Source organism: Botrytis fragariae (genome assembly GCF_013461495.1).
Source record: "Botrytis fragariae strain BVB16 chromosome Unknown tig00000795, whole genome shotgun sequence".
Taxonomy (NCBI): Eukaryota; Fungi; Ascomycota; class Leotiomycetes; order Helotiales; family Sclerotiniaceae; genus Botrytis; species Botrytis fragariae.
In genome coordinates, this window is record NW_023501011.1 from 1,642,783 (window position 1) to 1,667,828 (window position 25,046).

Consider the following 25,046-nt stretch of genomic DNA (forward strand, 5'->3'; position numbering starts at 1 on the left):
AATCGATAGTGTTGCATGCTTATTTCAAGAGTTACGTAAGCCAAACTGTGTAAGGCTAAGCGAGGACAGTGTGTAGCCTTGCATGCTCTCAATCGACAGCCTTGTCTACATCTCGACACGAACAAACGGCATCGAACCCTTCCTCTCAAGCATCATATCTATGTATCGATACCCTCCCGATAATGATCATCTGTCTAACAAATCCCCATAGAGACAGGAGACTCAATTGTTTCTCTAAGATTCAACACTTCGAAAGGGAATCGTGTCTGACACAATCAACAAGACCATCGAGTCGAAACGTGAATCTGCAAATGGAATACCAGAGTCAACCCCAATAAATAATACCCGATTCCGCCGGCTCATGACACTTGCCTCAATGGCAGTCGTCAAACGGTTTCGTCGGCGTAGTCCTGGCGTTCTCAATATATCCAAAGGGATTTGCGTTAAATTTGGCACCTTCGGAACTTTGGTAGAAGCGTCAGCCATGAAATTCATTGGAGAGCACACGTCTATTCCAGTGCCTAAAATCTACTGTTCTTTTGTACATAAGGGAATGACTTACATTGTCATGGAAAGAATACGTGGAAAACAAATAGCGTGTGGATGGGCACTTCGGAAGCCCGAATCCCAAGCTAAAATACTTTCACAAATTCGAGAGATGGTTGCGGAGATGCGCAAGTTGACTTCAAAAACGTCACGAATTGCCAACATTGATGGCGCAAAATTATATGATGGAAGACTTGATGGATCGGAACAATTTGGGCCTTTCAAAAACACCAACGAGTTTCACCGATATCTGCGGTCGGATCTTCCGGCTCGTCCAAACAACCCGGAGGGTCTGAATGAGCTTATAGAATGGCAGGATAGACCTTTGCTCTATTTACCTGTCTTCACACATGGCGATTTGAGTAGTTTCAACATTCTGGCAGTCGACGACAAAGTGGTCGGAATCATTGATTGGGAGACTGCAGGGTGGTATCCCTTCTATTGGGAGTATACAACAGCCATGTACGTTAACCCGCAGAATATGTTCTGGAAAAAGGAAATTGATAAATTCTTGGATCCATTCCCTACCGCACAAGCTATGGAAGAGATTCGACAAAAATACTTTGGAGATTACTGAGTGCAAACCACATCAATGCTATTTTACAGGAGGCCGCTCCCTGGATCATGGCATTGTATCGTGTGAAGGTATCAGCATGATTCGAGGGCGGCCATAACCTCTTTTGACAATTGCTACAATGCTAGGCAAGTAACGCTGCCAAGTTGGCATGTGAAGACTATAATTTTCTGGAGGTCTATGTTTAATTATTTCTAATACCCAATTGCGAGTTCTAGCTGTTTTCTTTATCGCTCTCTAAAAGAGACGACTTGGCGTTATAACAAGCTAAGGTTAATAAAATATAGAAAATGTTATAAATTTACCATTATCACTTTGATTCACATTCGCATTCTCCATCTGGGATAATTTTGTTGTTTCAATCTCAATTAGGGCATCTCAAAACCCTGATACAGGTATAATTATTTGATCAACAAAACATCCTTACTATGCATCGAGATACATTGGATGAAGATGTATTCATTCACAAAAGTAGACCGTGTTTCCGAAATAGGAGGCTAAATTGCCAACCCATTCAACCAAAGATCAATGCCTAGTCATTTCGGCTCCTCCTAGCTACCCTAATTCTAAGCCTTGAAGCTCTTATTAATAGTTGTTTTGGTATGATAGCGATTGAAAAGATACAACCGGTCTAAATCACTGCCACCTCAACCCACAGCGGCGAGTAGATTATAGGCTGGTTTCAGATCAAACAATAAGGCAATCAATCAAAGAACACACATACGACTTATCTAATTCTGAATACCAACCGTTTGGTGCGAACCAGTATGCGACCGCGGTTCGGCTATTACCTCTATATCTAGCCGCGATGGAACGACATAACACACAATTGCTACACGACGACTCATACATTGGGCTATGTTCACGAAACAGAAAACTGCAGGAGCATTGTTGGTGGAAGGATCTTTGTATTAGTTTATGCATATGAGAAGTTACTGTGCTCTGTCAAGAGATTGGACACCAAAAAGACTATTGAATTTCACACAAGTGATCACTTCACTTCAGCCATTTGAAGAGTAAAACGGCTTTGAAGCAATCATGCCTTCTGGCAAGCATCGTCTCTATATCGCACTTGATGCTCGTGGTGGTAACCCCACCATGCCGGAGAAAGAAAATACGTAAGAATGCCGCTTCCACGCTCTCTACCAAACGTTAGCTAACGATCTCGAACGAAAGATACCATCGGGCTTTAATTGTCGGGCCTAAAAAAGAAGTTGAAGATTCACGAGGAACACGTTTTCACGCCAAGGAACTTTTGTCCGCCTCAACTGGGAAACCCGAATTTGAGTACGAAGAGGTGTCTATACCTCTTCGAGCAACGCAATTGCTTTTGGTGCGAGTGATGATTGTGAAAATAGAAAATTACGATCGCATGTTGCAAATACTGCGGGCAATCCTAATTAGGAGTAAGGATGAAGGTTGAAATTGTGTAGGGTGGGTGAGAGGAATTGGTAAAGTTGCAAAATGATGGGAAAACTTTGGGCACCGCTGTGATCGAATGGGCTACGGTCCGAGATGCGGCGATGAGCTACTGTCAGAGGAAGAAGGACGAGCATCGATTTGACGGGGTGGTTGAATGGGAGACGGATAAAGCGGCAACATTTAACTTGATCGATGGGAAGCAGGTAATACTTTAGAGCCTGATGGATAAGCTCTACGAAAAGGAGAAAGAGAAAGTAGGGCAAGTACCTACCAAGTCATGTCATTGTTCTCGTCCATTTAGACCAATAAGAGACTCTTGAATACTGAAAGCATTCTAGACTATCAAAGCATTATAAACATTGAAAACATCTTGGTTATCCAAACCATTTTTGAATATTCAAATCATAAGGAACATTAAATGTCTCTGAATAAAACTCTCTAGACAGCGGTCGAACTCATGCTACCCTCTCAAAAGTAAACTTTCAGATCTTTCGTACTCTCAGGCACATCCTTCTGTTCTCATCCCATCTTCTCGATAGTTTTAAACGCAGCTGTAGTGTTCCACTTTGATCCCGTTTCTTCCCCAGCTTCATGCCACATTCTCCGGATGACTCTGGGTCATGAAGCCAATTATCTCCCTTCACCAACTCTGTTCTTTCCTGAAAGAATGTCAGGCTCCCTCCAACTTGGTATCCGACCACCCATATTCCGACTTTTGAAAGGTCTACCAAAGTCTTGGCTGCCCTTACCTGTCCCTACCATGTCCATTGATGTAAAACGCAAGTCACCCAAATGATATACATTTTCCGTTGCGTTCTTTCGGACTCGAATTAGGATATCACCTTCGATACAATGAGCATGAAACTTCTCATGATCACGGAACATGTCGAATCCTAGACCCCAATGATTGACGGTATCTAGTCCATACATATTGGTGGAGGGAGCACCATCCAACACAGATTTATGCAAGTCTTGACTAATAAAAGTTCCCAAATCTACCAAAATCGCTTCAATTTCAAGACTTCTTGGAATTCTGTCGTATATAAAATGGCGGGAGATGGTAGGGTAGAGAAACATCTCGTGTCCAATGTAAGAGCAAACTGCACATGCCTTTTCGCGCTGAAGATGAAGGTCAGGATGAAGATTAAATACGAAAAGCAAAAATGTTTTGCATGTGACTTGCGATTATGTCGACATGTGTAGAAGCTCGGTGGATAGGACATTGTTGTATGTTTAGAAAAAATTTGTCATCTCTCGCTTTAACTTGTGCTCGGTAGTAGGAAGGTACCAGAGGACGTCAGTCGTATTGAAAATCCTTTAACCAATAATTTCTCAGGACATGTAGTGGTTCTCATAATGATACTTAGACAGAATTGAAAAGAATCGGGACTATGTTGTATTCGATTGGTAGAGTTTCAACTATAATCTCTACTTGGCAGAGCGTCTATACACAGAGTACAACGTGAAGTTGTCCAAGAACGGTATCGGCTGTAATAGTACATAAGGTTTCGTCCATTACGTCGTAGAACATGAAATATTATGGGTCGATGTTACACAGCTAAGGATGGATATAAAATGTTATAGAATGAGAGCTGTCTGTTTACCAATGTCTTCCAACTACCTACCACCTGGTAAGGTAAAGATCTGAGATACCGATTGCGCACTTGCGCGGCATAGTTGTATATCGCGGTTACCGATATCTTTCCCGCTTTCTCGGAACCTTGCTGTCTCAGGATGTATATACATTCGGAGGGATTTAGGGGAGAAGTAAACACCTCAAGTATCCTGATCAGTCCAGCAGAGACGTCAATCAATGGTGGTTGGGAAGTTTCCCATATCACTAGAATTGATCACCCTATCGACATATCAATTGGCAAAGCGCTACTTTGGGTCGCCCTTCGTGTCCACTGCCGCTAAAGTACCAGTTGTCATGATATCAATGGTGAATTGAGCTTGAGCTTGAGCTTTTGTTCAAAAATGTTGTCAGCCGTTCCCCACTTCTGCTGCCTCGGGTTATCCCCTAGCCCCTCTCAGCCTCCTGCATCAAGCTCGCATGCTCAACTTACTCGAACGCTGACCCCTCAGACGTTCCGTTATGATTCATGAAATATTGAAAATTAATGTTCTAATAAGTATAAGGCCTAGTGGTTTCTCGAATATGTAATAAATAATGGTTCCTATCTTCTCTTTTTATCTCCGACTGGATATCGCTTACCGCTACTCACGCAATCACTGCTCAGCTCAAAGTCTCGTCCTTTCTCAGCTGTGCTCTCCTTTCATGAACTAATGTACGCACTCAATACGTGGACGGCTGCAGATCATTTCGAGCATTTAAATATCTGTGAGGTGCAACATCGCGTCCTTTTTCAGTCCTCAATCTTTGAGACAGTTTAAATCGCGAAATGGCTACATCAAACCCAGCTCTAGATGTCGTTGATATCATTCATCAATCATGTCCAGTAGATACCACAAGTCCATACGATGCCGGCTGGGTAGCAGGAAAAACGATCATTATAACAGGTGGAGCATCTGGTTTCGGCGAAGGTTTTTTCAGAACGTGGGCAGAGCATGGAGCAAATGTAATAATAGGAGACGTCAACAGTGCAGGGGGGAAAGCATTGGTCGAGGAAGTGCGCAAGGAGACTGGCAGTCAAAATCATCATTTTTTGTATTGTGATGTAACAAATTGGCAATCACAAGTCGACTTCTTTCGTACAGCTACGGAGCTAAGTCCTACTAAAGGCATTGATGCCGTGGTTGCCAATGCGGGAATTGTAGAAGATCCCATGTCATTTCAGAGACCTGTGGGTCTAGATTTGCCGGAACCACCCAAGCCGAACTTCAGAGCCTTTGACGTTGACATGGTCGGAGTTATGTATACCGCACACTTGGCCATGTGGCATCTGCCTCGAAATCCCAGATCACAAACGGCCAAACCATCGGCAATCCCCGGCCCAAACACACCGGATAGACATTTACTTTTGATTGGATCGGTAGCCTCAATTGCTCCTCTTGCTGGATCGGTAGAATATTCAGTCGCAAAACATGGGGTCTTGGGGATGTTCCGCTCATTGAGATCTACAGCCTTTGCCAATGGCATTCGAGTCAACATGTTGTGCCCATACTTTATTGATACGGCTATAATCCCTGCAGGCGGTAGATTGCTATTGGCAGGCGGAGCGATGGGCAAACCGGAGGACGTCGTAGATGCCGGGACGAGACTCATGGCCGATACAAGAATAGTTGGTAGAGCTTTGGTCATCGGTCCAAAGGTTCGAGTTGATGGAGATTTTGACTTATTACCAGAGACCTCAAAAGAAGGAAATGAGAAGGCCGTGTGGGAGGCTTATGCTGATGATTTTGTCGAACTTGAGGTTTTCACTCTAAGATTTATCAAGTTGCTCAATGCAGTTCAAAGAATCAGAGGCTGGGGAGGTTGGATAGTTGATATTGCGAAAGCATTTTTGTATCCCATAAGCTTCCTTATACGTCGATAGAATAAACCACATTGGAAAGAATCTGGTTATATTCTAGATTGACTTGGGCTTATTTGATTGTCACTCTGGAATGGGCCATTCAACGGTGTTATGAGCTTTCCAGGTAGGTATATTTGGAATTAGTGTATGATTGTTTTCGTCTGCTTCGTGTTAGGGAGTGCATCATGTTAGATTTATAACACAAGAATTACATCTTGTAAAGACAGACGATACACTTTTCCCCGAATCTTGATCTTGTATTTAGAATCAAAAGGCCATATACTTCGTTCAATCGTGTATGTATGAGCTAGCTGTCCGAAAGCATGTTCAATGGAACTCAGCATACACTCAAGTGAGGAGCGTGCCATCCACTTTGTACTTGGGATTTGGCCCATCAAAATTTATTTCAACATTCCTGATTGTCCAAGAGCCCATTTCACAATTGAACTATAGATTGCCGATTGGTTATATTATATCAGTGCCTATATCTCTGTCCTTTACTCTTTCCTCCCTCCGCAACTTCAACAGATCATCGATTTATCTTTCCTTCAAAACATGAGGAGAAGGAATTCAGATGCGACTTCCCTATTCGTCTCGCCCACGACTTCTAAAAATGGTCTGGTGCAATTCACTTTTTCTAAATCTCTTCTTATAATGGATTTACATCGAGATCCATCATTTCTCTTTTAAAACAAATTCACGACTCCCTTCACCAGTATGAAAAAGTTCGGATTTATATAACCGCGCAACACAAACTTTCACTCTCTATCGTTCATTGTTTGCCTGATCTTGTTTCCTGTCGTCAAAATGTGGCAGAAAGAAGATCCATTTACGACTCCTGTAACTTCACCGAATCTTCCTTATAGGTGGGCTAGAGCAAACCGTCATTCGCGCTTCTCAGGCTTTCGTATAACCCCAACAAGAATTGGGATTGCCATGATTTTCTGTGCTGGTCTATTCTGGTTCCATGGAACCTTACGTAAAGTTGATGCTGTAGAGGTTTGTCCGCCCTACAAATTCCCAGACAGTACTAACATAATATAGCCTCCTTCAAAGTCTATTGTCGATTTGAAAAATAGCACTGTTCCCAGTGTCCCGTTTCAACCTCTAGAATCAACAGCTTATAGAACTCCAGACTCTGTTGACGCATTCGCAACCTATAAATTCCGAAACACTTGCACAATTTCTTCGTTGGATCTTCATGCTCCTTTTGGTCCATTGTGTAGAGATCGACAGTCTATGCTTACAGCTATGGCATCTGGTGGTCGAATTGGATTTGATGCTCCATATATGCCTAGGGCTTGTGATTTCCGCTGGTTCACATCAGAGGAAATATGTGAGATATTCGGAAGGTTTGAGAAGGTTATGGTTATTGGAGATAGTATGTTAAGACATGTTACGGGATGCTTCAATATCTTTTTGAGAAAGGATATTGGCTATGGGGCAGTAACGGATTGGAATTTTAGTGTACAAGAGAGGTAAGTATCGTCATTTCTCGCCCCGAAAATCGGAGAATAACTTACTGATATAAATTAGGAAGGAATGTTTTTGCAATGAACAGTTTGATGTTAAAGCTTGTTCAGTACAGGGTATATATAAGACCTCAGATGTAGAGGCTCATGATCCAGGAAGCATATCTTGTTCAAACTCAGTCAACGTTATAAGTGAGTCGTTTACCATCTCGAAGAGATTTCCACGGCTAACATACACAACAATAGTGGAAGAGATTGTCTACTTCAACGTACCGGAAGATGAAATTTCCCGCCTTCGCGATGATCTTCTCGTTCGTCCTACTTCTAAACCTATAGCCATAATCTTCGGTCATGGTCTTTGGTCTGATCTCGACCTTCCGAAGACAATCCAATGGCTTGACACTTTAATATCACTCATAGACTCTACAATTGGTCGGGAGAAATGGAAAGGTCTTTTTGTCACTCCAAACGCAGCAGGTAAAGAAAAGACGGATGAGTGGATTGTAAGTCAGGGAAATAAAGCATTGATGTTATACGAAGAGGCGGTGGGAATTGAAGCGGGAAAGAGAGGGCTAGAGCATCTAGGTACTTGGAATATGAGTATCCAAGCGAGGAAATACGATGGAGTTCATCTAGATCTGAGAGGTAATTTGGTAAAGAGCATGATGATTATCAATTGGTTGGCGATGTTGTGAGCAAGATGGGATGTAAGATTTCACACGAGAGGAAATACTTCAAGACTATCGGCATTGGAGGGTTTTTACAAAAGGTATTGGGATACAGTATTACAATCTCAACCTTTCGATTCAGATTTGACAATCCAATTGTCCTTTCTAGGTGACAGTGCTTTCGGAGGGCCAAGTAAATTAGGGTGAATTAACGACCGTGGATCTGAAGCAAGGGATGAGTTTGCATTTCCGCTTCTGGCTCTCCCATCTCCTTAGGCCATCTGGTATCAAGTGAACCGACGCCATCGACCTATTTCTTGAAACTATTGTTCTTGAATTATTAATCTACCCACCCACTAGGGAGACTTAAGAAGTTGAGATGTGATAGAGATCAAAATATTTACATCAAGTGCAAACAGGATTGTCCGTGCGTTACACGTCTTCCTCCCAACTCAAACGCGTTGGTCGAATTAAGTAAAGGGATGAGGGGCAGTAATGGAATTCGATTTTCCATCGAAGTATTACATTTCCGTATGGATTTATTGATTTCTATCTCTTTTCTGTATTCCGTTACTCTTGAGTTTTGCTGGCTGCTCTCATCGTATACTACGTATTCCCTAACACCACAACACAACCTGACTTCAAAATGGTGCTTCAAAACTTCAAAGATGATTGGCCTCTAGATGAAAAGTAGGTACTCCCACCTCGAATTGGGATCAATTTCTAACTTCCTACCGCTCTATCATCAGAGCCTTAGGGACAGAGTTTGTTACTGTCCAAGTTGGCAAACAAAAGAAAGAAGTCGCTTTCCATAAGAAACTCCTCTCCAGTCGTTCCACAGCTTTCGAAAATCATATGAAAGTACTCAAAGAGAAGGGGAAATATCAATTCCACTGTGAACCACGATTCGAAAACGCATTTTCAATTCTCGTCACATATTTATATAAAGGCTATGTCCCAGCATGTCCTACTGAAGATGGGCCCGGATCTAGCTCTTATGGTCGACAAATGAGAGAATTATACTATTTGGCCGAACGATTCGAAATCATTGATTTAATGGACAAGACCATGGATGCAATTCAGGCTCATGATTGTCGATTTGATCGAGATATCTACAAGCACATGCCAGAAGTCTACAAAAATACTACCAGGAAAAGCTCTTTACGGTATTACTGTGCTCTAAGTGCGGCATGGTATTTCGGTCGCCCGAGCTCTCCTAATAGTCAGAAACTGAAACGACTTGAAGCTTTCAAAGACAAAGCGGATATTCTTTACGATGTCATGAAGTTGCAATTGAAATTCGAATCTAACATCGCGAATGAAAAAAGCGATTATCGAGTTCCTTCTGATGAAAGTGGACTTGGCCATTGTACTTTTCATTCCCATGGGGCAGGAGAGATGTGCCAACGACTAGTCTTACTCGCGTCTCCTAAATCCTCTTATGATAGTAAAGCCCACAGGCAAACATATCCGATCAATATCAGGGACGGTAGTAACGGTAGAATAGAGGATAAGATCAAAGACTGTTTGCAGAGATGTGTGAGCGAAAGTGAAAGTTCCGAAGTAGTAGAAGAGGGGGAAGATGATGACGACCTTCCCATCTTCACACAGGAGAAGCCTCGGCAGGTCACTACAACGATTGGCACGAAGAAGATCAAGAAGGAAGATGGTGACGAGGAAAATGTCGTAGATCGATCTGCGAGTACAATTGTCTTAGGGAGGAGACCGAGGAGTGAAAGTCCAATACTAGGGAGCAACGAGGATGTTATTTCAAATCCAGGAAAACGACCAGTTGAAACCGACGGTAAGGAAAGCTCAAGTAGGAAGCGACCATTCGTCATAATCAGTGGGAACACTTCACGAGATAGAAAATCTGAGCCGACAGGCCCTACTCGAGGGGTGCAGCAACAACAACAGCGAATTTGTGATGCACTGGGGTTTCGGAAAGGCCACGATGAAGAAGCTTCGACCAACATCAAGCCAAGAGCCCCAGTGCTTTTCAATCAATCCAACGGTCAAATTACTACTATGAGAAACGATACGAGTCGTCTCACATCTGGCTCTATAATGTCGAATTCTGGTCGTGGCGTTGATACATCAAGGGTTAGTGCTTTCATGTCTAACAATTCCAATTCCGCTCCCACTTCTCCTCAAATCTCCACCCTTCCACAAGAAACTCGTAGTAACTTCAGCAGATTTTACCCGGGGTGCGATGATAACAAGTGCAAGAGGTTGCATGCATGTAGTCTTTGTAAAGGGGGACATTCAGCTTTATACCATTGATATCTAACATTAACCAATACAAATCCGAATCCAAACACAATGAATACATATATCTCGGAAACTAAAGTGACCACCTTGAATTTGTAACCATTTTGGGTGAGACAAAATGTGATAGTGGCTTTTGGAATATTCGATATTGAGAAAGAGATTTATCTCATGCTTTCGAGACATCGGCCCGCGCTAAGTCGCGTCTCCCTCGATTGAACCATCCACCCCTCAATTTCGCCCTTGACCTTTCAGCCTTGCGCGGTTGAATCGAAAATCCACTTGACTTTGGATCTTAGCTCACTTTTATTGACACTTTGGATTGGATTCTCTCAATAATTACAATATCTCACTGATATCCGTAACTTCAGATAAAGTCGATCTCTATTGATTCTTCCAACATGGCTTCTGATGAGGCAAACGACAGGAATGAATGGCCTATAACTCCAGAGTAAAGGATTCAATCTTCCTTCGTACCAATTGAATGCTAATACTCTACAGCATTCTAGGAATTGAAACCGCAACAATCTGCAACGGTGGAGTCAAAGAACAAGAAATCACTTTTCATACCCGGCCATTGACTCGACTTTCTCCCAAATTTGCTCAATTTTGTCGCCAGAAAAGGCAAGTTGATGGTCGATTTACTCTCACATGCGCTCAGAATAAATATGATGCTTTCACATGTATTGCTCTTTATGCATATCATGGAAAAGTACCAAATGCGCCGAAGGACATCGATCCAATCTATACCCAGCGTTTGAGGTGGATTTATTATGTGGCTGAGGAGTTTGCACTTAATGATTTAATGAACAAGACGATTGATGCCTTACGAGTTTATGATTTCAAGCACAAGCAGGAAATCCATGTCCATACAGAAGAAATATATCACAATACTTCAAAAGGAAGCTTACTGAGATGGTATTCTGCGGCATCCGCAGCTTGGTCATGGGGACGAGAAACGGGACCTGCAACTGCATCACAGAGGGATAATCGCAAGAAATTTATCTCTTCTGGTAGGGGTAACCCGGACATCTTTGCGGACTTTCATCTGGTGGATCTTTTTCACCGGGATTATATCAGAGGTTTTGATACTGATTGGAGAGATGTTCATGATTCTGGTCTTCCAGTTTGCGCATTTCATTGCCACTCACCGGGAGAAACATGTCATCGAACGGGAATTACCGAGCCAGCAGAAGTACCAGAGCATATTTCGAAGATTTTTGATGGGGTTGAAGATGCTGTGCTTTTGGATCGATCACAGATTATTGATACTCCTTCTGATCAAGATGTGCGTTCGAGTGCACGACAAAGTACACCGTCAAGGTCTTCAGAGCCAGAGGCTCTCCAGGCAGAAGATGAAAACCTTAAGTCCGGAAATGGAAGAAATAAGACTCCAAGGGCTAGTCATGAAATTATTCATCCGATTATGAATGAAGTAATCGACGGAGACCAAGAGATGAGGGTGCCTCAAGGAATCACAATGGAGACTTCCATCACAGAGAAAATCTCAAAGCAACCATCGACAACTCCACTAGCCCCCATCAGAAATCCACCCTTAACAAGAGTTGTTCCTCCAGAAAGCAAAAGAATTGATCAATCGCAGAAGCGTAGTTCAGCAAATGTTAAAAACGAAGCACCAACTGAAGATCTTTATGGGGCTTCTGATGTCGATATGGATCGTGAAGCTTCAGAAAATTCCGTCGAACCAGGAAAGAAAGTTATAGGTTCCAAGACTTATGATGAGCAGCTGGCAAATGCATGGAGAGTGCCATTGTCGTCATTCCCTCCACAAAAGACTAGAATTGTACCTGGTACCGTTGTTACGAACAAGCTTGGAGATATCAAACGCTCTCAGGCTATACGTGATATTCTCGATATTCGTGATAGTCCCACTGTCACGGAAGATGTAATTTCGAAGGGATCTTCAAGAAAAAGCATTAAGAAAAGAAAAGCTATTGTTACTGACGATGATACTAATCATGACGGTAACTCTGTCATCGCTAAGAAACCAAAGACCGCCAATTCAAGTCTTGAGTCTAGTATCAAAACTTCTGTATCGCAAAAGGTAAATGGAAAGAAACCGTCCAAAATCCAAGATTCCGAGTCCGAGCCTTCGGAAGAAGATAGTTCAGAGCAAAGTTCGGGAACTAGTTCGGAAATTAGTTCGAGTGACGAAGATGATGAGATGATGAATGGTTGGTCGACTGATGAAGGTTCAGACTCCTATGACGAACAATCTATCTCTCAAGCTATTTCCCAAGTTGAGATAAACCAGGAGCCTGATTCCAGCGATAGTGATAGCGATAGCGAATCCGAGGAACCGGATACAGAGCCGTCCTTTATTGATTCCGGAATCCATTCTCATATACCTTCGAAAGTCACCTCTTCATCAGTTCTCGTCCAATCTCAACCCTCAATCACTCAACCAAGGACTTCAAATTCACGAAATATACCTGGCGTAGCACCATTACGACCTGGGTATTGCCTAATCTACAACTACAAAGGACGTTGCAATAAAGCCTGTGGACTCCAACACTTGTGTCTGAAATGCGATCTTCAACATTCTTCTCTTCATCATCATCAATACCAGCCAAACTTTCGAGCTTCGAATAAAGATCCTTCCATTGAAACCTGCCGAGACTGGAATGCCGGTCGATGCGCAGTCAGAGTTACAAATTGTACTCTACGACATATCTGCTCCATATGCAACGGAGGCCATCGAAGCATTTATCACGAGCACGACGATGCTTTTCCCAAGAGTGATAAACAACGTACTGATCGTACAGTAGGAGAATCTAGTCACTTCCGTCGAGAAGGCCGTCTTGATCATCGTCATTCACAAGCAAATTCTCCGCACATCTCAGACAATTGGCCCGAAGATTCTCATTCCTCGTCTCATCGCCAACAAAATCATATTGGAGAGGTAGAACAACCCGATTCTGCAATCGAATTAAGATTTGCCTCGTGTCAAATGTGGCAGCGGGGTACGTGTATTAGGAAGAGAACGAAATGTCAATTATCGCATATTTGTGAAAGGTGTGGACAGTTAACTCATAGGACTGCGAAGCATGATACTTATATGAGCAAAACTGCTCCGCGGGCTTGATTTTTTCTTGATGACTGATGGGTTTATTTTGCTGGCTGGCGTATCTAGGTAGTTTAGCATGGCGAGTCTTGCTTAAGAGGGGCTTTATTGGGAAACTCTTACTTACAGGATTTTTTGCTGCTGTTGATCTTTCTGCGATCAATAGCCATTCTGGTACATGTATTTATTTACATTCCGGACAGAAAGGACCGGTTTGGTGGATGGATTGGTGGATGGATGGAAAGGAGACCTGCCTAAGCAAGCATCGCGCGCGATATACAAAATCTAATATTTAGCATCCATTTTGCTTTTGATGTTGTTTTATTTTATTTTATCTTTTCTTCTCTTATATCTCAAAGTCCGAGAATATAAATACATATACTCAAGATACCCAGCAAGCAACACCAAAATATGATCAGAACCCCTCACTCAGTACAAATTCTCTACTTGGGGTTCCAAAGATGTTTGGATGAGCTTCGTGTACCTACCTTACCTACCTATACCTAAGGAGCTAAGGTAATAAGTAGATTACACCCTCTGAGATCTGCCCTCCCAGCAAATCTAAATCAAAATCCAAACTACACAATTTCCCATCCCACTATTCCCACTCACTCACACATACAAACCCCTAGCGAAACCCACTCATCTTCTTTCTCCCCACTCTGAAGTATGCATGATATAATCCCAAAACCTTGCATCTCCAACATCAAACAACCACCAATCAGGGGCTGTAACTCAGTGGTAGAGTGCCTCGTTTGCAATATCAATTCTGATCATCAGAACTTGATAGTTGAAAAATCGATGAAGTCCAGGGTTCGACTCCCTGCCGCTCCAAATTCTTTTTGCATTTTTTTGGTTGGTTTTGTTGGAGGAATAGGGATTGGGAATATTGTGAGGGTTTTTGATATTGGGTGGTGAGTGGGGGAAGGTTTTTTTTATTTACGGGGGAAATGTTTGGGAAGAGTGGATGTAGCAAGAATAGATAGGTAGGCACGATAAGAAACACTGCTTTCGTGAAGGGAGGAGCGAGGAGCGAATGGATGGGTTTGTTGTCATTTCGGGTTTGATTGCATTTATTGTGTGTCTAGAAATGGTACTGTTCTGTTTTCCTTCGACGTTCTTTTCTTATGTAGTAGATAGATACAGGAATAAATCTAAAATTCCCCTGTTCTAGTCTTCAAGAGAAGAGTACCTAAGCATTCGTGTGCTAAATCTTGTTAGAGAAGAGATGGCTAGAAGGTAGATGTAAAACTCTAATAATACAAATACCATGCATGATTTAGTAAATATAATTGCATCGTCTAATGTACAACAATCAAGACTTTGTATTGTCTCTCATATTGATTCAATCAATAGTCAAGGGATATAATAATGCAGAACATATGGTTGTATGATCTGGGTTACGGTTATCATAACGATTGATTGTCTGGATTGAATATCATAGGATGAATGGGTGCGTTTGGGTAAGTTGGTGATGGGATTTGTGTATGCATTTCATTGTTGGGCGTTTAGATCGCATGATTAAATATCGAGAAGCTATTTCGTTGTAATAATCTCGAGGTGATGGATCATGAGTATATGTGAATGTTGTGTAGGACAGTTATACTAAGTAGGTATCATCTGCAATGCTTTTATTTTTAGTTATCTAGCTTCTCTCCCTCTTTTCTTCTCGTTACTGTCTCTTCCTCTCCTCTCCTGTTTTCTTCCATAGTATAGTGAAGCTGATCCAATCATCCTTATATATCCAATACGAAGTCGCTATCCTCTTTTGACAAAGCTCACGTTCTGCTGAAACGATTTTACTTAGGAAACAATTATTTCCCGTCAATCTTCTGACTGATACGGGCGACTGATACTTTGAACCCATCATTGAAGAGCTAACTCTATGTTCTCTCTTCCTGTAATAAGTTGGGCTCCTCGTCTTTAACAATGCCCGTTTCGACCTTTCTTCTAACTGATTTCTTGATGCTGCCCTCAGCGCCATTTCGATCGTGTCGTCTTTTCCCCAAGACCCCCCATTTGAGCTATCTCTCAAAGCTCCATCCAAATTTCTTGCATCGACGAAACTACCCGGAAGTCTGGGTAATCCGTCAAAATTGATATGATGGCAAAGCTTGTCAGCCTCATGGCAATGGAATTCGCAGGCATGAAAATCATGCATGTATGTGCCCGGCCAACTGCAGGTATTGTAAATCAGCTGAACTCGGAACACATCAAATGTAAATTCGGGACATTCTTCTGCTGCTCTCAACAAGTTATGCTCAATTGAGTCCTGTGAAGCAGGTACTTCTTTCGTTGAGGAACGAAGAAGAAACGTGGTATCACAAGCGCAAAGCCAACGTAGTTTCGAAGTAGCATCCGTCTTCTCGTACAATCGTTTAATGTCCCATGCTTGTAGACAGCGCTTCATAATTAGTAGGTGATCTATGATCCTATCCTGCAAGAAGCTGACTTGATATTTGGCTGCGACGAAATATAGCTCTAGCAATGCTGGCACCACCCCTATGGGAGTGGGAATATTCAAATCCTGATTTTTAAGGCAATAGATGAAGATCCCAAATTGTTCACATTCCTCCTCTATCCGGAAGCTGGATTCCTGGACTGACTCGGCGCAATTGTCGCAAAGTTCCCGAAAATATGGAGAAGTATCGTATAAAATGTCATGCGATATTTGATATCGTTTCCTGGCTTTTCCAACGACTATTACGGTCATTCTCGGCCCTGGCTGTCTGATCAAGTTCATTAGACTGTGAGATTGGAACAGTGAGAGGAGCATGTCACTGACTGTGCTGTCTTTGCAGTAGACTCAAGCGTCTCGGCAGCCTTCACTTTGGCTAAATGTTGTTTCCCAAGATTGTGCTGCTCCAAATGGTAGTTTGTCTTGCACTGTATATCACAAGTTTCGCAGGCGTAGGACCCAGCTTTCTTACCTGACGCTCCCCGCGAATAAAAGAAGGAGAACATCTCATTAGGCTCTGGGAACAAAAATTCCCGAGCACTGGATTGACGTGCTTGAGGGTTAACCGAAGGAGTCCAAGATGGGTTCCTTTCTGAATGGAAATGCAGCACAGGAAGGCAATGTTATGGCTTTTGATAAAAGATACTTCAGAGCTGCAAGTGTTCTGATGACGCAGCAATAAACTAGAATCTAATGATGGCAGCTAAGTATAAATTGATGATTGGATATCGAGGACTGAAGATCGAAGTCTTGTACGATGTAATTTAGTGATACAGTAGAATAGGAAATTGCACTTCTTGTCAACACAGTTGGAAGGAGCTACCAGAGGGTATATTGTGTTTCGACAGTCCCAGATATCTAATCGACCATACTGGTAGACTAGTTGTAAGCTCTCAATCTTCCAAAGGTATCAGAAAAGCGCTTTACACTCTAGACCATGAATGTTCCAATTGGATTGGGGGATTGGAGCCCCCTTATTGGACTACAATCCAGACCTCTATAAGCTCATAATGATTATCAAATTTGCATGATGCCACTTGACTATTAAGTCTTGAGACCTACAAGAACTTTAAGGCAAGGCTGCAACTGGTGATGTAGGACAGGAACTGGCTCAATGTTCTCAACAATGACGGTACTCGATCCGCAAAACGTATCATCTTCAAGAGGAAGAGACACATAACATTATAACTTCCTGTCTTTTTCCGCCCGACAACTTGTTATTCTATTAGACTCAAGGTAAGAGGGAGACCACTAGTCTTCTATAACCGGACCTATAGTTATATATAAAAGAGAATGTCTGCATTGGCTGGACGTCTTGACGTAACAGCTTCGTCGCTGCTGACATATAAGTGATATATACTTGACATAAATATTTCGCGACATCCAATTCAATGGTTTATCCATCATCAATTAATCCGTCGTGATTTTGAATGTCAATATTCAATAAACTAGCAGTCATGCCATGAGCAATTTCTAGCATCAGCATTTGTGGATTACCTAAAATTGAAGCCTCGGACATAAGGCATGAACGATTTTCACAATCCTCCCGAATTATGCTGTTCCGCAACCTCATTTTCAGTGATTGCTTTAAGTTCAACACCCACAGTTCTCAAGATGTCTATGTTTCGAGCCAAAAAGCTTGATCTAGGATGTTTTATAAACATTAAAGTCATTCGTGACCACACCAAGCGACAAGTGTTCGCTGAGCATGAGACTGAAAGGTATGTTCAATTCTAGCTTGTTCAAGTCCTGTCCTCTTTTGAGTTTCAGTTCATTATATTATCCACTGTACCGCATCTCGCACATTTCTACTTGGCTCATGCCATTCTATATTGCAACTTAAATGGCTGACATACAAACTTCTGCACGAATAGACAAGCTCTTCGCTACATAATCCGCAATCTATCACTTCCTCCTCGAGTTCGTTTCCAAGCACAATTGGAATTGACTCAAATGCATTGTTATACAAGACCAACGCAAATTAGGAACAGATGTATCTTGGGAGGTAAAGGAAGAGGTATCTTGAGGGATTTCAAAATGTCCAGGGTATGTGCTTCTTTTACTATGGCTCCGGAATATGAGGGATGTTAGGGAAAATGCAAGTGTGCGGACTATGCTGATCATGCACCTGCGATTACAGTATAACTTCAGAATGAATGCGCTTTCGGGAGATTTACCGGGTGTTAAGAAAGCAAGTTGGTAAAGAATGCATGCTTTGGCCGAATGAATGGAGGGCGAAGGACAAAAGATATACGGACCTGCGAGTAAGCGTCAAAGAACCTGAAAGCTACGAGCCCGATTACGAATGTACGATTGCAGAAGTACTCCGGCGTTTGACATGTAACATATATGGGCATGAAGATAAGATTTACACTGGTACCGAACGCAAATCCAGAGATGATGAAGTGGATAAAAAATGAACGAAGAACAGAACTATTCGATCTGTTCGATCTGTTCCATCTGCAATTCATGTAGCACTGGTAATTCTTCGCATCTTTGAATGGGATTCTGTTTGCCAAATACTAGAGTCGTGCAAAGATCAATCCTTGGCCAGGTTGTAGCAACACGAATCTCAACCTTCATTCACACAAGATGTAAAATATCTACAGATGTAGAGGGCGAAGGTCGATATTTCTAATGGGTAGTTGCCGTGAGAAAATTTATCGCTGCTGATATCAACACTGAATCTGCAATTTCCCGAATTAAGCATTTATTCCCATCTATACTTGGTAGCCTTGCAGAAAACTTCCACTTCTTCTTCCGTCTTGAATGCAACCCTCTTCCATTACAAACACCAACAAAGCACCATCCAAACATACAAACTTCAGGTTCACGCCAAACTTCAAAGTTGAACACTTATTAGCTATATTTCTCAAATAAATTGCGATACACGAATTCACTTTCATATCTTTCTATCTTTCTATTTGGTTTTGGTCCATCCATTCACTAGATTGGGTTTCTTTCACGACCCCTCTTCTCGTGATTTTTACCATTATCTCAACTCCTTCTGTAAGCTAACTCAACTCAACTCAACTCAACTTGTTCAACATAAATTTCAACGAAATCCAACTAAACCATACTGCAAGATACTACAAGATACACCAAGATGTTTCGTCGACTACCCTCAGGTCTTCCAAAAGACCCTAAATTTGAACCTACTCTTGACGGGCTTGGGTATATATACACCTTTCATATTTATACCTATTCTTTAACGGTTTCGAAGATCTCTAACCTGTACCCAGATACTTCATCAACGAGAAAGATGAAATTCGATCTATCGAGAATCCAAAGGCTTACTTCAAGTTCTTCCTTACCAAAAATGATCGATACAATCAATTACAACGTGAAGCTATGAATCGTGAGTTCCACTTACCTACAGTATTTCACTGAGGCTCACATGAAACTTAGATGCCATTCGTGATATTGTAATGGAGCGTCTTCTCAGCCTTGGCCTCCAAAAGATCCTTCTTCCTCTCAATGTTGCGGAAACTTCTCCACATATCCATATTCTAACATCTCCCAATCTCTCCACTGCCACTCGAGTTATCGTTCTATTTTACGAACCTAAGGACGATATTGGAATTTTGGCTCATCGTGTCTTGGGAGGGGCAGGTGGAATCGATATTGGCTCTGCCGTAAATATGGTCAAGTATATTCAAGAGAAGGGCGCGGCCCCAGGTGAATCTGAGCCACCAGCCATCATTCTCGCTAATATGGGCCAAATTTATTGGTACCGTCGCGGCCGAAAACCCGTCACCTTAATGACCTGGTCCGCATTACCTCAATCTAGTTGTGTCGAAAAGACCACCCGCCTTGATGCTATCAAAAATACAGTTCCCGGAAATCGTAATACAGATGAACATATCGATTATATCTTCAATCATGTAATTGAAGAACTTATGCCAATGGTGGCCAAAATCGATGTAATCGGGGTTTCTGAAGGTGCCATGGGGGTAACTCGTTTCTTGGACAAACTGGAAAATTGGAAGAAGTGGGGATCCCGCATGCAAGCTTTCGCAGCTTTAGCTACATGGTGGCAATCTATTGATTACCGGAATCCACTCCTTCTCGAGTGGATGCAAGCCCGTGGTCGTGTCTACTTAAACTCTCCTGAGCCGGCAGGTACCTACCTCGCAGGTCCTGATGGCACTCGGCGTGTCATGGCATTTGGATCTCCGGTGTTTAGTTTGAGTGAACCTTATTATACCGAATGTCTTTTGCCCAAAGGTTATCGTACGGTTATTGACTTCTTTCAAGAGGTTGCAGATTGGGACAGTCAAGGTAGAGAGTATGTAAATCCAACCTTTGTGAGAATGGATGATGGAGAAGAAGACTGCGAAGACCTGGGCTTTGGGGATGAGGGATTCGGTGACGAAGAAAGACAGGATGGAGTTGAGCTGAAGATTGAGGATGGGGAAGTTGACAAGCGGGTTGATTTATAAGGTCTTTTTCATGCATTGGTACGGAGCTACTAAGTAGCCACCGGTTTCCTACTCCTCTTGACGTATTCGACTGGATGCTGAGAGACAGCGGAACGACATGACATAGAGAGCCTTTTGGATCAACTGCAAATGAAGACCGTGGAATGATTCGAAAGGGTGGTGATAACTTCTTTCGAGATAATTAGTTTGATGGAATGGTTTAAAGTCATTGAAGTTAAGGGGATCATTACTGCAAGAAACCACCAGATGTAGTAGGAAGAGCAACGACTTGCATATATCAAAGATCAGAAATTACAACAGGATCATCTTGTGACTACACAATATCTATAACAATATTCGAATGCACCTGTACTAAATCAAGAGAAAGAACTCCCCCTGCGGGCTTTGTGTGATAGAGCAGCGTTGTGGGCAGTGCTTCACTGTGGAATATCAGGATATGAACCATTATTGGTATGTGATATTACGAGAATATATAGAGATTATTAGATGAGGGATTACTACTAAATAATTAAACAAAACACTTCAGTATATAATTGTACGATTAATATTAAAAGATTGATTTCTCCATCTTTTGGTAGGTTATTTATTTATCGCCGTTTGAAGTCAATGCAACTGGCGTGTAGTAAGGCCTCAAATCGGCTGGAAAAACTTGCGACCGAAGCCTGAAATTCAATATTTCCAAATATTCAACAGCTTCATAATTCAAATAATACATTTTGTGTCAAAATGCGTCCACGATTTCCAGTACGTAGAATACCTCTTCTTCGACCTTTCCGCCCACCGAATACTTCATCGCCACGATTCTTTACTCAAAGTCTTAAACCAGGCTTCTCACAATCTCTCACTCACACAACCTTTCGCCGTCCAACCCCTCGTCCTCAGTTTCCGTATCTCTCTTCCACCCATCGCAAACCTGCTGTCGTTCGATATATCTCTACGGAAACGAAAAATTGGCTTAAATCCGAGTTCATTAAAGCTGGAAAATACATAATATTTATTTATGTTGGTGTAAATTTGTTCTTATTTGTAGCATGGGGAATCCATCAAGAATGGCTCAATCACCAATTCCCAAGTCCCGGAGAATGGAGGTGGAGGACGAGGGTTATTTACAGGATGACTATGGATAATGAGGAAGGAGAAGAAGGGCTCGAAAGACTGATTCCAGTCAACTGGCAGAATTTGGGAATCGGATATAGAGAGCTTTTGGAGAGACTAGAGGATCCGAAACTTGATGGAAAGGATATAGAGGAACAAGATGAGGGAGGGATCTTGGTTGCTGGGGTAGGTAAAGCTGGTTACGATATTACCAAGAAATCAGAGGAATGGAGAAGAGGATATTATGGCGTATTGATGGGAGCTGCGAACACAGCAGAACATCTGGATGATTGGGTCAATGACACGACGAGAGATATATGGTTCCCGAAAAATCAAATGCGCGGTCCATCGAATCCTAAACCTAAACCAATCAAAGTCGGTTCTCCTCCTCCTCCAAAAGAAGAAAACTGCGAAAAGGCCTACGATCCACCGGAAAAGTTCTACATGCGCATTCTTACCACTAAAGGATTTACAGAAAAGCAGAGGGTGGATGCAGCGTTGGCATATGCTGCTTGGTTAGATTTCAAGAAAACTCCAGAAGCAGCTATGGAGATGTACAAATGGGCAATGGATATTTCGACATCTTCCGACCCATCGTCTTCGTCGATCGATCCCCACACTCACACATTGAATATTGATGCAGGCCCGCCATCTGAAAACCTATTGAATACAAGCACAGCACTTGCAATTCATCATGCGACACATTCTAACATCTCAAAATCACTTCCAATCTTTCTTTCAATCCTTAGGGCGAGGAAAAGTCTTCCAGCTCCGCAGCAACATATGATTGACACTCTCACCGTAGATGATGAAGAACCACCAATGTGGAAGACGGTATGGAAATTCCTCAAAGAGACCCTTGCACCACCCGCCTACCCACCTGCTCCATCTGATGGAACATCTTCACCGTTGCGCAATCCTAAGGAACTATGCGAAGAAGCAATTCTTATGACATATATTGGAGAGATTCTCTACACCTCTAATGCTGGCATTAAAAGCAAAGAAGATGGCCTAGCTTGGACAAGGGAAGCGGTTGATATATCGGAAGTAGAATTAAGGAAGAGAAGGGCTTTAGATAAGGAGTCGAAGAAAGTGTGCAAGTCCTGTCTGGAAGTTGGATTGGGCAACTGGCAAAAGATGGTCAGAAACCTAGCAGAAGATGAGAAGTTGAAAAAGGGTAACGGAGAGAATGCCAAGGGGGGATGGTTAGGATTTGGAGGAAAGCTAGAGACAACCGGTCGATGGGAGGCTGAAGAAGGTGTAGTGAGCGATAGGATAAGGAGAGCAAAGGATGTACTACCTGAAAGGAGAATTGGAGAGGTGGAAGATCGAAGACCACCGCCACCTAGTACAGGAGGCAGAACATGGTAATGCTGTAGAATGTATTCGCCACCTGATGCGTTTAATCCAGTGTCTGTGCTGCTTAATGTGTCTATTCTATTCAAAAGAATTGTGTTCCTTTTAGGAGCGCAAGCGTTTCTCTTGTTCAAAAATCGCAGCTAGTGCTTTCGTTCTACATCACTGATTAGTCTCTAACCTCGATCCTATTTCATTGGTGGGGTTAAAGCATGTAAATGTTCTTTGTCTCTCAACTTGATGCCAATTTCTTTCGACCTTTTGCAGTTCCTCGATCGAGAAACCCCAAATAGTTTCTATAAACAAAGAGTATGTACCTCGCTGGACAGCATTCACCTAAAAATATTCCACAGCCAGAAGAAATATTCTCTGAGGAAAAAAATGCGGCAACTACACAATGTTAAACTTTGAACTGAAGGAAGTTCCATGGGATGAACGTGTTGGGTTTGGAATTGAATTTGAATTCGCCCTTGCAACTGTCCCATTAGGAACTGAAGATCCGGAGCCGGATGAAGGTCGTGAGATACATTCAATCGACGTTCCTATCGATTCTCCCGCAACGGATCCCAACACACTATCAGATATCGATCGTCAACTCAATGTTCAATTGCATATCGCGAATACATTAACAGTCAACGGGTTTCGAGCTGCGTCTCAAATCCAGCTAGAACGAGATTGGAAAGCTTGGGAGAACGGCAATTTAGATAAGGAACCATACCCGAGTGACATATTATGGATAGTCAAGCACGATGACACCATTCAATTCCCAACCACCCTTGTCGATACTTACAAATGGCACAAAGTCGAAATATGTACACCGGCACTCATGTTTAGCCCATGGAATATTCGTCACATCTGGGATATTCTCTCCGTCTTGACACGCAAATACCGGCTGAACTGCAATCAATCATGTGGTTTGCACGTTCATGTCAGCACTGCAAAGAAAGACTTCAGTCTTGATGTTTTGAAGAACCTGATGGCTCTAATCTTCACGTTCGAACGACAGCTCGAGCTGTGTCATCCTCCGCATCGAATTCGAAACAAACATACGTTTCCACTTCGTGATCATGCGAATATCAACCAGAATTTTGCACCAGGGACAAACTTCAGCTGCAGTGATGAGAACTGGAAAAATAACCGGGCGCTCCTCAAAATACGAACAAGATTACCCTTGGTTCTACCGCCCGTCTATCCAGAAAAGGACTCGTTAGCAGCGATATTCAATGCCAAGTCCAAGGCGGACATTGTCAAAATGTTCACGTCGGACGAAGATGTTCGGTTAGGTTATAATATTCAATTTCTCAATGAACCATATCCAGACCCCTTTAAACACACGATTGAGTTTCGACAACACGAAGCGACTACGGTTCCGGAAAGAATAGAACGATGGCTTAATATCTGTTGTCGTTTAGTCGAAATTGCGCGCCAGACAGCTAGTGCATCGGATGAGGAAAAAAGCATCTTCCATGCGTTTTTGCTTAATCATGTAAACGACGATGTGGACGACTTCGGACTGGTCATCTTGTTGGTTAATTTGGGGTTGACGGAAGAAGCGGGATACTATGGTGTGGAGATAGCTCTTAATCCAGAATTGAGGCCAAGGAGGAAAAGTATGTTTAGTTCGACTCCTTCCGTATGATGAGGCTACGACTGGGAAAATTCGGTTTTGGAGGGGTGATTTTTGTACGAGGTTTTATTGATTACTATTCTCAGAGAAGTTCATGGCCGTTCCCCGGGTGGACGATGAAGCTTTATAATCGACTTCGTTGTGTGCTATTTAAGGTAACTGACCCGAATCTATGGAGACGGAGATATGTCGCTGACACTTATCTCCTGGCGGGTTAATTACATTCTATATTATTCGAGATTGGGTCTATTTTTGTTCTTGTATACATAGTACTGGTGCCCAAACTGTATTTCAAACCCAACTTTCGGATTTCACTAGCAAGTACCCGTTATAAATTTTCATACGAGCTTTTGGCGTGAAGTTTTTTTCTACCATCTAAACTCGGAATGAGTACCATATCTGAATTGAAATTTCAAGAACAGAATATAAGAGAGTTTAAGACATACTCGCGTAATGATGTATCCGGAATGAAAATATACATGCGTAGCTTCATTCGCGCGAACGTTTGTATACTATTCTGGCCTCGTATTGGTTAATGGTGGGAACGTGCATGGAAA

General features: G+C 42.4%; 11 protein-coding genes across 11 annotated transcripts; 9 read left to right on the forward strand and 2 right to left on the reverse strand.

Moving 5' to 3' along the window:
• Window positions 1-361: 361 nt before the first annotated feature.
• On the forward strand, window positions 362-1,123 carry Bfra_007433 (putative serine threonine protein kinase protein; the record flags this gene model as incomplete). The annotated part of the gene is made up of 1 exon (XM_037337805.1): window positions 362-1,123. The coding sequence occupies one exon, from the start codon at window positions 362-364 to the stop codon at window positions 1,121-1,123; it is 762 nt and encodes a 253-aa protein (XP_037187185.1).
• A 1,035-nt stretch (window positions 1,124-2,158) lies between these two features.
• On the forward strand, window positions 2,159-2,757 carry Bfra_007434 (uncharacterized protein; the record flags this gene model as incomplete). The annotated part of the gene is made up of 3 exons (XM_037337806.1): window positions 2,159-2,238; window positions 2,297-2,453; window positions 2,578-2,757. The coding sequence occupies 3 exons, from the start codon at window positions 2,159-2,161 to the stop codon at window positions 2,755-2,757; spliced, it is 417 nt and encodes a 138-aa protein (XP_037187186.1).
• A 267-nt stretch (window positions 2,758-3,024) lies between these two features.
• Window positions 3,025-3,619, reverse strand: Bfra_007435 (putative methyltransferase domain-containing protein; the record flags this gene model as incomplete). The annotated part of the gene is given in 2 exon segments (XM_037337807.1): window positions 3,025-3,291; window positions 3,302-3,619. 2 exon segments carry the CDS (start codon window positions 3,617-3,619, stop codon window positions 3,025-3,027), a joined length of 585 nt encoding a protein of 194 aa, XP_037187187.1.
• A 1,325-nt stretch (window positions 3,620-4,944) lies between these two features.
• Window positions 4,945-6,039, forward strand: Bfra_007436 (putative bacilysin biosynthesis oxidoreductase bacc protein; the record flags this gene model as incomplete). The annotated part of the gene is made up of 1 exon (XM_037337808.1): window positions 4,945-6,039. One exon carries the CDS (start codon window positions 4,945-4,947, stop codon window positions 6,037-6,039), a length of 1,095 nt encoding a protein of 364 aa, XP_037187188.1.
• Window positions 6,040-6,825: 786 nt separating this feature from the next.
• Bfra_007437 (uncharacterized protein) lies at window positions 6,826-8,185 on the forward strand (the record flags this gene model as incomplete). The annotated part of the gene is made up of 4 exons (XM_037337809.1): window positions 6,826-7,017; window positions 7,063-7,496; window positions 7,555-7,682; window positions 7,737-8,185. The coding sequence occupies 4 exons, from the start codon at window positions 6,826-6,828 to the stop codon at window positions 8,183-8,185; spliced, it is 1,203 nt and encodes a 400-aa protein (XP_037187189.1).
• A 619-nt stretch (window positions 8,186-8,804) lies between these two features.
• Bfra_007438 (uncharacterized protein) lies at window positions 8,805-13,532 on the forward strand (the record flags this gene model as incomplete). The annotated part of the gene is made up of 5 exons (XM_037337810.1): window positions 8,805-8,848; window positions 8,908-10,389; window positions 10,509-10,524; window positions 10,798-10,877; window positions 10,928-13,532. The coding sequence occupies 5 exons, from the start codon at window positions 8,805-8,807 to the stop codon at window positions 13,530-13,532; spliced, it is 4,227 nt and encodes a 1,408-aa protein (XP_037187190.1).
• Window positions 13,533-15,183: 1,651 nt separating this feature from the next.
• On the reverse strand, window positions 15,184-16,475 carry Bfra_007439ia (putative btb poz domain containing protein; the record flags this gene model as incomplete). The annotated part of the gene is made up of 2 exons (XM_037337811.1): window positions 15,184-16,240; window positions 16,297-16,475. The coding sequence occupies 2 exons, from the start codon at window positions 16,473-16,475 to the stop codon at window positions 15,184-15,186; spliced, it is 1,236 nt and encodes a 411-aa protein (XP_037187191.1).
• A 1,108-nt stretch (window positions 16,476-17,583) lies between these two features.
• Bfra_007440 (putative mitochondrial 37s ribosomal protein mrp2 protein) lies at window positions 17,584-18,520 on the forward strand (the record flags this gene model as incomplete). Its single annotated transcript, XM_037337812.1, has 3 exons — window positions 17,584-17,690; window positions 17,844-18,015; window positions 18,110-18,520. The coding sequence occupies 3 exons, from the start codon at window positions 17,584-17,586 to the stop codon at window positions 18,170-18,172; spliced, it is 342 nt and encodes a 113-aa protein (XP_037187192.1). The 3' UTR covers window positions 18,173-18,520.
• Window positions 18,521-19,075: 555 nt separating this feature from the next.
• Bfra_007441 (putative arb2 domain-containing protein) lies at window positions 19,076-20,411 on the forward strand (the record flags this gene model as incomplete). Its single annotated transcript, XM_037337813.1, has 3 exons — window positions 19,076-19,143; window positions 19,212-19,327; window positions 19,378-20,411. 3 exons carry the CDS (start codon window positions 19,076-19,078, stop codon window positions 20,409-20,411), a joined length of 1,218 nt encoding a protein of 405 aa, XP_037187193.1.
• A 726-nt stretch (window positions 20,412-21,137) lies between these two features.
• Bfra_007442 (putative mfs maltose permease protein) lies at window positions 21,138-22,877 on the forward strand (the record flags this gene model as incomplete). Its single annotated transcript, XM_037337814.1, has 1 exon — window positions 21,138-22,877. The coding sequence occupies one exon, from the start codon at window positions 21,138-21,140 to the stop codon at window positions 22,875-22,877; it is 1,740 nt and encodes a 579-aa protein (XP_037187194.1).
• Window positions 22,878-23,259: 382 nt separating this feature from the next.
• On the forward strand, window positions 23,260-24,501 carry Bfra_007443 (uncharacterized protein; the record flags this gene model as incomplete). Its single annotated transcript, XM_037337815.1, has 1 exon — window positions 23,260-24,501. The coding sequence occupies one exon, from the start codon at window positions 23,260-23,262 to the stop codon at window positions 24,499-24,501; it is 1,242 nt and encodes a 413-aa protein (XP_037187195.1).
• Between the last annotated feature and the right edge of the window lie 545 nt (window positions 24,502-25,046).